General features: G+C 37.8%; 1 protein-coding gene across 3 annotated transcripts in view; it reads left to right on the top strand.

The window, feature by feature from the left end:
• Positions 1–9,341, top strand: part of MFSD9 (major facilitator superfamily domain containing 9) — an 11,956-nt gene extending 2,615 nt beyond the window's left edge. The window contains exons 1-6 of one of the 3 annotated variants that reach the window (XM_019529568.1): positions 7–708; positions 1,427–1,514; positions 2,932–2,975; positions 4,254–4,383; positions 5,654–5,863; positions 6,363–9,341. In XM_019529568.1, the coding sequence (XP_019385113.1) occupies positions 706–708; positions 1,427–1,514; positions 2,932–2,975; positions 4,254–4,383; positions 5,654–5,863; positions 6,363–7,162 (1,275 nt within the window). In that variant the 5' untranslated portion in view covers positions 7–705 and the 3' untranslated portion in view covers positions 7,163–9,341. Of the gene's footprint in view, positions 1–6; positions 709–1,426; positions 1,515–2,931; positions 2,976–4,253; positions 4,384–5,653; positions 5,864–6,362 lie in introns of those variants that run through there. The other 2 variants (XM_019529569.1, XM_019529567.1) reach the window with 2 other exon arrangements.
• Positions 9,342–11,102: the final 1,761 nt, after the last annotated feature.

Genomic DNA, 11,102 nt, shown 5'->3' with positions numbered 1-11,102 from the left:
TTGCAGTTCCTCTTTAGTGTTACCTTTTCCTTATGAGTCCAAAAAAGCAGCAGGCATTTGTGTTCCATGGAGTTTGATTGTATTGCCTTCAATAGATATGATTGCCTTTGTGTTTGCAGCATTTCATATGCTCCCTTCTACTTGCTGTAAGTAATAATTAGAATGAATTACATGCTGGGGTAAAGGTACACAGTTCCAAGGCAGAGTTGGCAGATACTTATGACCACTGTATATAGCAGCTGGAAGGTGTTGTAGAGTTGTTGGCTGTTACATAAACTTTCTGTAACCAAGCAGATATTTTAAAGTAGCATACATCTCAAGAAATCACTGTTCTGCAGCAATATGCAGATGCTGGCAGCAGTAATTACTGGACACAGAGAATCAGTTATTTAAGGAATACATAACATACTGTATAAGTTATGGGTAGTACTAGATTTCTGCTAGTAATATTTTACCTATATATATTGCAGTATCAACTTTCACAAGTGCATGATAAGGTATTGGAAGCATTTGAGTCATTGCCTGTGTGATGTCCGACAGATTCTGGCTTTGGGCAGACTATTTAGCAACTGCCAGTCTAGTCCAACTGTACTAGTCTCTGATAAAAGGTGGTACTGCTTCAATAGCCCCCTTCAGTACAGTTCCACTCTGATATAGAAGTGGCATGCTAACAGCATTGTACAGTTAAAGAATTAGCAGGTCAATATGGTAAGCCTAACAAAAGATAAAAAGCTGAAAGCACTGGCTAGGAGATTCTTACACAGTTAGTAGTGGGGAGCCCTCTTGCCTTTTTCTTACACTGTTGAGGAAATCAGCATTTGCATTATGCTTTACTATGCCTGTATTTTTTTAACCTTTTTCTTGAATTATTTCTGGGGTTTGGATAAAGGAAAGAGCTGATACATCTATATTTTTGTACTTGTAAGGCCCTTTTTAATTGATAAGCAGTGCTTTAAAAGCACTTAAAATTAACATAATACTTTTTCTTCATATTCCTAACTTTTCATATAGGTAAATTGTTTTTCTTAGTAATGTGTCGTAATAGACTACTTTTGCTGCGGCATTACACTTATTTTTCATAAAATAAGTTTGTACTTTTAAAAATGTGGTAAACCTTAAATATTGCTTTAAATGTTCGGAATTAACATAGCCATGATTTTTCCAAGTTTTTAGAATATCTTCCTAATGCCGAATGAAATAATTAGCTTTTATTTTCTAGTTTTGCCATTTGTTTTAACCTAAGAGACCAATCGTACAGTTTGTACAATACAGTACAAAACTTGTCTGTCCCCTTCCTCTGCTCCCTTTTGGGTTGTTATTGAATTAACAGGACAATGCCTTTTTAAAATACAGAATGCTGTATAGGTTTTCAGCCTCTTTGTAAATGTGGTCTGCCATTGAAAATCGATTTTGCCTATACTTTCAGGACTTGTTTGGCGTGAGCATGGTTGTTCCTTTATTAAGCCTTCATATTAAGTCTTTAGGGGCAAGTCCAACTATTGCTGGCATAATAGGTGAGTACAGAATGCATGCTTATATAGTCGATTAAGAATAAAGTCAAGTAAAAAGAGTATTAGCAATAACTCCCAGCAAATCAGATGTGTAGCATATCTTAACAGTCCTAACACCTGAATTAGCTATATCGGGGGGAGCAGGGGGGTGGTTTCAACCTTTTTTAGTAAGTGTATCCCCGCTGGCTGGATGCGGAGTGGGGGAGGGGGTGGCACATGGCCAGACATGAAGTAGTGACATCACAGGGTGGTGGGAAGCAATGGCGGCCACCTCATACAAGCTTCCCACCCACAGAGGATCACCGCTGCCCTTGACCCCCCACCCCCACAGCCCTGCTCATGGGAGGTGGAGGTGCAGGCTGGTGGCTGACAGTGCTCTGTCCCTGCCCGTGTGTACCCCATAGGGCCCTCCCAAGTACTCCCTGAGCTATGTAGTAGAAAAACAAGGCCAAGCTTCAGGAGAAATTTCTGCTAAGGACTGGTCACCTTTTGTAATACATTTCTCTCCCAATTTGGTAACGTACCTTTCATCTATTTCCATTACAAAATCTTTACGTTCCTTGATTAATTATTTGCAAAATCTACTATGTAAGTAAATTTCATATGCTATGCTTTTAACTTACAGTTAAGGGCTTACTTTAAAGTTTAGAAAGAGTAATAATGATAAAAATATATCATCTTTATAATTGTGTTTTTTAATATCTTGTCATTTTGGGTGGAATTTAGCTCCTTCTGGAGTTAATGAAAGTTCTGTCTTAAGTATGGTTGATGGTGAATGTTTATATAATACTTCTAGTGGAAAATAAGTTACCACCTCTCCACTCTACTTTGATTTGACTATTTAAAGTTCTCAGGATCTGAGTGTCCTTTAATCAGTGAAAAAGCCTGGCAAATACTGTGCTGCTGTGTCCATGTTGCTTTTTGCTGATGCTGCCCAGTGCTACTAGATTCATGACTTTAGAAAAAAGTAGAAGTTGTGTTTTCTTCTACAGCATAATGGTCTGCCAATAATGTCTTTATAGTCTTGGTGCCAATTGGAGTGGCCTCTCCTAGGAATGAAAATTCCCTCCTGCTTGTGCCAAAGTGAGTGGATTTGCCAGAATCAATAATAATTTCATATATTTCCCATAGCAAGGCAACACCTCTGGGTTGAGTGGTGTTGCAAATTTGATACACAGTTGTTCCTCTTTCTCTTAGTGTCTTTAACCAGTGAAATGGTGGTTGCCAGTCTGTGCTAGACTTTATGTCTTACTTGCTTCTCAGCTTCTACCCATTCTTTCAACAAAGGAGTCATAACATTTTTCTCAGCTTTCTCCATTAACTAAAGCCATGCTGAAGTATCTCTTTTAAATGAGTTTTATAAGTCTATTCTCACTTAATTCTCACGGTGGTATTTTTTCCCCTAATGTTTGTGTTTTAGGATCTCTTTATGGTTTCCTGCAGCTTGTTTCCAGCACATTTGTGGTAAGTTTGTAATATTTGATCTCAAAAATATATTGATGTTTCTTTAAATCTCATGGAAAAATTGATAGCATTGATAGTAGTGTTTTGGGGGAATGTGAAAATATATGTTTGATAGGATTCATACAAGCCTTTTGAGATTGGAGAAACAACTGTTCTTTACATTGTGTAGAACTTTTTGGCTCAATCGTAGGGTATAATCAAATTCTTCAGGTTACTAATACACAAGATGGGATTTTTAGCTGAAAAGCAAAGCCCTGCCTAGATTTAGAATCAGTCAAGTGTACCTTTGTCAGTCATTCAAAGTTCTCTGTAACAATGCTACTGTTAAAGCTGTGTTACTCAACATAGTAACCTGTTTCTTGCACATAGTCTCATGGACCAAAAAAAGCATATTATCTGGATTTTCCTTTCCCTGGTTAATAGGCAGTCTCCTGTAATTTGCCATATGGACTTAATTCATACAATTTATCTCAATTTTCTCGTTTTTTTCCTATTGGGTTACATTTTTTTCCCCCTGCAATGCCAAGATAACTGTGTGGAAGGACCCCACCCTGAGGCCATAGTTCATGAATACATACTGTACCTTTCAGGTGCTTAAATCTAGATATTTTAGTCAGAAATACTCCTAGCCTCATCCACCTGTTTGGCATACAATTGCCTTTCCCCTATGCTTGTTAGTTTCCCTGAATTCGTCTGTAAGACCCCTAGCATGTTCTCATTTACATCCCTCATAAAGCTGCTTTTCTGACACACATGGTTACTGTATTTACGTATAGTAAATCATGTTGTCTATAAATGACTTGTTTTTCCTTTCCTCATTTCTTCTTATTGGTATGCTCTTAGATTGTGGGACTTTCAAACTGACACTGTGTACTCCTAGTGTTTGGCAAGCATCTAGTACATACAGACATGTCTGCACATACTATTAATGTAATATAGGCTTACTGTGCAGTAAAATACTACACAGTAAGCCTTCCCCAGGAATACATCTACATGTGCAGCCTGTGGAGAGTGAATCTATTCCCAATGGGAGCAGCCTGGTCCTGGTCCTGCCCTGCTCTACCCCTCTGCAGCAGCCAGGGGGAGCGCCAGGCAGGGGTTATAAGGGCTTCTGACTATAAGGTTGCTTACTGTTCACGTAACAGATACGTAATCTGTACAAGAACACTTTCACTGGTGGCTCTTCTCAAAAGAGAATACATTTAAATCAAATATGCAGACTGTTCGCTCCCAAGTAGATAACTGTTGTTCCAAACATTCATTTCTGGTCTTGTCCAGGGCTGCTGGAGTGATGTTGTAGGAAGAAAACAGTCCCTGCTTGCCTGCATTCTCTTCAGTGCACTGGGTTATTTGCTGCTGGGCATGTCCACTAATGTGGTTTTATTTGCTATTGCTAGAGTTCCTGTAGGTGAGTAAATGTATTGGTACTTAGGCTTTTATTTATTTTAATTTAAACTAGAGAATTATTGCTGGAGGAGTTTGTAGCATTTGACTATAGGTACAAGCAGGACAGTTTGAACAGCTTTGAACAGTTGTATCAATTGTTATTAGAAGAAGCCCATGGAAACTCAAATTCAAGGTGCTCCTTTTGAACTTTGTCATGATCTTGTTTCCAGAAGTTAAGAAACAGTGCACCCAGAAATAGATGATTCCTGAAATTCTTTTTAGGGCTACCTGAATTGTAAGAGTTCATGCTAAGGTCTGGCTGAAAAGAGACCGTTTTAAGGTTTCTTGTTTTGGGGAACCAGAATGACTAGTTTCTTCTGAAAAGCTTGGTCTATTTCTACAACACAGCATGAAATAACATGCTTTTTTTTTATCATGCAGAAAACACATTCCCAAATAAACTGTCAGCTGAAAAAATGACTTACTATGTCAGTGGAAATTCATATGTGGTGTATAAACATACATCTGTGACACTAGTGCTACATTTGCCTCACCATTTATGTTAGAAAATTCTGAAGGGTTTAGCATTTTAAATATTTGCCTTGTCCCAAAGAACATTTCTTTGTTTCAGGGGCTTTTTGAGGCTATTTATTTATTTATTTTTTTCCCCTGAGTTTAATTAATTTGATTAAATTGGTGATTGGCTTGTGTCTCCTACTTCTAGACAGATTTTTGTGATGCTCCCATAGGGGCTGTCTGATACAATCTAGTGTTTTTCTGTTACGAGGAAAGGGCAGGAGATTTCACTGAGTGCACGTATGGTATTTTTGGAATATGCTTAAAATTCTCTTACTCTTCGTGCCCTCTCCACCACCTGCTATGTGTGTAGTGTATTATAGTCCCTTGATTGTCAGCTCCCATAATAGTTCTTGGTGTTTCTGTAAGCAGCTGTGTTGTTCTTCCTCCACCAGTGACCACAGGAGCAGTTGTCTCATTTGTATGGGGATCCTTTCACAACTGTTGCTTCCATCTTACTATAGCTTAGCTGTTTTGGTCCCTGTTGAACATGCTGCATATACTATAGCTGCTGAAGATGCCATGAGAACTGCTGATGTCTAATGTATCATAAGGCCAGGTCTGACACAACTGCTTTAGTGCTGGCAGGGGATGTTTTGTCATTCCTGGAATTTTCAAACAGTAATTCAAAATATTATATAGGGCATTACAGACTACATAACAATGATACAGGTGGCCTGACTGAGTGTCATGTATTTTTTTATGTTGCCTCGCAGGTATTTTCAAACACACACTCTCCATTTCTAAAGCTCTTCTTTCCGACTTGGTGTCTGAGAGAGAGCGCCCACTGATTATAGGGCATTTCAATGCAGCCTCCAGTGTTGGCTTCATTCTGGGCCCTGTGGTTGGTGGCTACCTTACAGAGCGAGAGGGTGGCTTCTACCTGACATCCTTCATCTGCTCTTCCATCTTCATTCTGAATGCTGGTAAGTTGTACTTGGCCTAGTACTTTGCACTTGAGGTTTTGTCTGTTTCTTTGTGTAGTCATGATACGTTTAACAAGAATGGGAATCTCCATCCAGTCTGCATATTTAAACAGCCTTTTGCATGTGAACTTGTAAAGCTCAACATACCTCTTCTTTTTTAACAACATTTTTCCAGACACATACAAACAATGGAGTACTGATTTTGACCTTGAAAATCTTAGGTTTATTTCTCAGATCTACTGGGCATATTTTAGTCAAGCAAATTGCTTGATTTCCCCATATTTAAAATGAGGTATTAAAAACCTCCTGGGTTATGCTGTTCTGCTTAGTTTTTGTAAAATGTTTTGTCCTTTTCTTTAAAAAAGGTGCTATTTCATTTGAAAAGACTATTTTAATAGTTTATTTAAATATAAAATGCAAATAAATTAAAACATATTTGTGAACATAAAAAGTATAACTAATGATGCTTAATTGATTATTGACGGCATTATCTGTATAGGTCTTGTCTGGATGTTACCATGGGATGAAGAAAACGCAGTGAGCAGCAAACCTGAGCAAACCACTTGCAACAGACAGATGACTGAGAATATCTTGGGAAAGGTGAACCAGGACTCACAGATTAAAGTAGTAGCTAATGGAACAAAGAGATGTGATGTTCCTCTCTGGTCTCCCTGGATTCAAGTTGTGTCGGTGCTGAAAAGGATTAAAAGCATCGCATGTTCTGATATGTGGGATATATTTTTAGTACGGCTACTAATGTCTGTTGCCGTAATGCTGTATTACAGCAATTTTGTTTTGGCAATTGAAGAGAGATTTGGAGTGAAACCTAAGCTGACTGGGTACCTAATAAGTTATGGCAGCATCCTTGGAGCACTTGCTGGCTTCCTAGTTGGAACAATAACGAGACTATATCAGCATAACACTTATATAATTTTATTACATTCCAGTGTTCTCACCTGCACGTTGATACTGCTGTATTCTTCAGCACTCAGTATATGGACAGTGATTTTGTCTTCTACGTTTTTAGCCTTTTCAACCACTGTAGGACGCACTTGTATCACTGACCTTGAACTGACCCTGGGTGGAAATCATGCCAGCGGTACACTTATAGGAATTGGTCAGTCTGTGACATCTGTGGGACGTATAATTGTTCCTCTTCTCTCAGGAATTGCACAGGAGTTCAGTCCCTGTGGCCCTCCAACTGTTGGTGTGGGGCTGGGACTGATGGCTGTTCTAATCATGGTAATGAACAAATCACAATACAGTAGTGCTAGAAACATTAAACTTAACAGTGAGTAACATCTTATTTTGGACAGGGTTATTATCTTAAATGAAGTAGAGCAATTCAAAGAATTGGGGATAAGTTGTGGGAAAGAACAATAAGCACAAAAGAAGCTTATTGTAAGCACAGTAAGTTTACAGGATGTTATAAGAAGAAACAACAACTTCAAGGGGAGTGAGGCCTGATACAGCCTTCAGATTCACATGGGCTCTACTAATGGAGTATCGTGAGTCAAGACAAATGCTCATAGGTGTAATTTAGAGACACCAACAAGAGGCGCAGGAATGGAACAGAAAATTTAAAAAATAAGAGTTCTCAAGTGTCAGTGGCATGTTGACAAATCAATACTTTCATCAGTACTTCGCCTAGAAATGTACCCGCCCTGAACTTTTCTTGACATCCCATACTTGTTTCTTTTTGCCCCAGTGTTTCTGAGTAATAGAACCATGTGTGTTCTGGCACTTCTATGTATTAGCAGGCCTAAAAGAAGCATGTATTTTAAGAGAAGACATCACCATCCGGAGCAGACGTGATTCGGTAGAATAGAAACTATCTTGAAACTTGCACTAGTGGTTTTTGCACTAATTACCACTTCCATTTGCTTATCTTCTGCCACAAATGTTTTCAGATTTCCCCAAAATTTCTAGTGCATTTTCCTTCCATCTCTGCTCTAAGTGTAACTTATCCTTCTCAGTTCTTCAGTTGGCTGTTTAAGATGTTCTGGAGAAATATTTTTAACTATTTGATGTTGAATTAATTCATTGTCTTTTACCTCTACCAAAATAGGTACAAATGCCATTTTAGATAACAAGAGAAAGTATAGGTAGTTGGTTCTGGTCTAGTCTTCATTTGTCTGCAGTGGTTTAGCAAGCCAAAGCTAACAGAGATTCTTGCAAGCAAAGATGCATCCAGAGAGCTGGGGACAGAATTCAGAGTACTGCTCTGTATTGTACCTGGTTCAAGCCAGTAATCATTCATAGTCATTTGTGTTCATAAGCTTTAAATTTGTTCCACATTTAAAAAATATACCTTGTACTTTTAATGTCTTTTACCTGAAAGTCTCATGCACTTTCTATGTAATTATTTGATGTATCATACAAAACCAACTGTGTGAATTTTATATAAAAACATTGTGTGAATATGCATTTTCAAAAAGTATAAACAAAGCGTCACTTTGCAATTCACATATGGTGTTTTGTAGGGTTTTTTAATCATCTTTTTTCCCCTCAGTAATGTGTCTTTTCTTCCAGAATGTGTACTCCCATTTGTAGTCAGTGGTAAAATCCCACTGATTTCAGCAGGAGCACCATGGAAACACCTGCAACAAATTATAATCTTATAATTATTTTAAGTGCTTTTGAGTTTAGCAAACATACGGGACTGGTGTCTTCTATGTTTGCAGGAGGTAACCTTGATTCTCTCTTAAGAGTTCAAGTTTATATAGAAAATAGAATTGCTTATATTTTAATATATTCTCACTTTTGCTCCTTCCTTTGTGGATTGGAAGAATTGTTACCTAGGTAAAATTTTCAGATGTGCTCAAGTTCCAACCTCAAAAGTAAAAGGGCTCCTAAGTAGCCTAAAGTCACTAACCTGTAGCTACCACTTTCCCAAGCACCTCAAAATATTCTGTCACCCTATCCATTTTTATACTGCATTTCTATACTATGAAATGGATTTTTGCTGCTATCTCTTGAAACTTAAAAACCTTTGATAAAAATGTTGCCTTGTGATCTGATAACCAATAAATAGACAAAGACTTTCTTTTTTAAGTTCCAATAACAATAATAACCCAAGGTGTTAAAGACCAAAGAAACCATGAAGATTGTCTTGCATTAATCTGGGTAAGTGTGCAAATACCACTTTTATGGGTGACAGAGCTGAAAGTGTAAATACTTTTATGTGTACAAAAGTGGAAGTGTGTTGTACTCTTTACAACCAGCAGATACTTTTGCATAACTATTTTGTTTTAGAAGATATATTGCAGTTTTCTTGTCTAAATGTGCACAGAAGACTAATACGTGGACTGAAATATGGTCTCAGGGATGCTGATACTTCTGGACAAAGAAGTGTTTGGAGTTGATAACCAAATGATTTCTGAACGATTTTTTTAAAGGATTTCTTTCTTCACAGTTGCAAAAGAATGATACTAAAATTGTTACTAAAAACAGTAATAAAATTAAAGGATGTTCCATGCTTGTTGTTTCAGTAATTGTCTTGTTCCTGTTAAGACCTTGTCACAAAATATAGATCATCAACTCAATAGGATTGAATTGGAATGCACTGTACTTGACTGCTTTTACCCAGTTCCTTCATTTTTCTCTTGTTTCTTGGCTTTTTAGGTCCAGGCTACCCCTTCCTTTCTTTTCAACAAAGTCCAATTCAGCATGGCATTAGAGGTACACTGATATATCAGTCCATATTATCATCCTTATTGCCGAAGAAAATAAGGTTGGCATTTTGCCATTTTCACCACCTCCAAAAGTCATGAGTTGCATTTGGATTGCTTTCCCCCTGCCATCAGTTTGCAGGATTTGGGTGGGGAGGGGGGTTCTGTTATCCTTTGTTGAAGCCCTCTTCTTTGTTTTTCTTTTTTCCTCTTCTTTTTTTTAAATGATCGTTACATTTCTAGCCTTTACCATTGTTGAGATCTTCAGAATGTGAGAGAACACAGTGCTAGTTTCATAGTCTGCAGATGCATTCACTGAAAGAATCTAAATAAATTGACTTAAGCATATTTTAAAGTTGGCTTTAAAATGATTGGCCTAAGGAGAAGTGTCAGGCTAATATAGCTGTATGTAACTGAATATTGCATATATTTGAAAGGGTATTCTTAGTGTAAACTTGCAGCCTTATGTTATTTTTAAGATATGGTTTTTTTTAAGTATGAATTTACGTCCTGCTTCATCATCTTATAAAATTTGTAACATTCAGGTTTCTAGCAAGTACCTTGCCAGATTGATTGATGATACTAAAACAGACTGAAACAAACATGACTTCATTAAAACTAACAAGCTCAAGCCCTTTGGTGTAAGTGTCTAACCTCTGACCTCTGCAATATGCTGTATTACACAGCCTTACAAATACTCAGACATCAACTGCGTCTGGATTAGATTCCCTGACCATGTCCACTAACTGCATTTCTCTATACAGTTTTCATGCAGTTGGTTCCAGTGAGTGGCACTTCTTAAATCCTTATGTTTCAGGGTCCAAATTGCATTATGTACTCGTTGCAATCAGTCTTGTCTTTTCACCATCCAGTAAAATCCAGTCCTTGGTGATTGGTGTTCACCTTAGTCTGAGCTTCTGAAGCCAAGAATTTCAGCTTTCATTCCGAAGTTTCTAGCTTTCAGAGTTGTGGAGGAAAAACTTGGAAGCATGCATGGCCTAATATTGCCCAGAAGAGGGAAAACCAAAAAATAAATCTATAATTATGTTTACTCTTCAGGCCTAATGAATGAATTGGCAACAGTATGTATGGTACTTTAGTCATGGCATGCACAGTATTTGGGTCTTCAGCTCGTCCTTAAGGTAAGGATGATGTGGTTGGCCCCAAGTGGTAGACATAGATATATAACAAAGCATTAATGAAGCACCAAAATGGAATCCTTTAAACCCTGCCTCCTGTCAAATCTATGGAGCATGACAAAAATTGCCATCTGACTGAAGCAAAACTTGTGCAGAAAACAGCACTCTTGTCACTTCAAGCTACACAATCCTATACATGAAACCAGAAATTATGAAAAATTCCTGCTTGTTGAATGCAGGGTTTCCCTTTCATATCCTTAGCCTCAGCAATACGTGGGTGGGTGTGGGTGTGGGTGTGTGTATGTGTGTGTGTATGTAAGGCAATTTAGAATCAGCAAACTTTTGATTTAGGCAAATGTTAGTACCTTATTTGTTCATATTTCTTCACCTTTCAAAGAGAACAAGCAGCTTGCACAGGTCAGAAATAGA

The sequence above is a fragment of the Crocodylus porosus genome, unplaced genomic scaffold, assembly GCF_001723895.1.
Source record: "Crocodylus porosus isolate Cpor-Errol unplaced genomic scaffold, CroPor_comp1, whole genome shotgun sequence".
Classification (NCBI taxonomy): Eukaryota; Metazoa; Chordata; order Crocodylia; family Crocodylidae; genus Crocodylus; species Crocodylus porosus.
The sequence above is the reverse complement of the archived record's forward strand: the minus strand, read 5'-3'. Positions and strand labels throughout refer to the sequence as shown.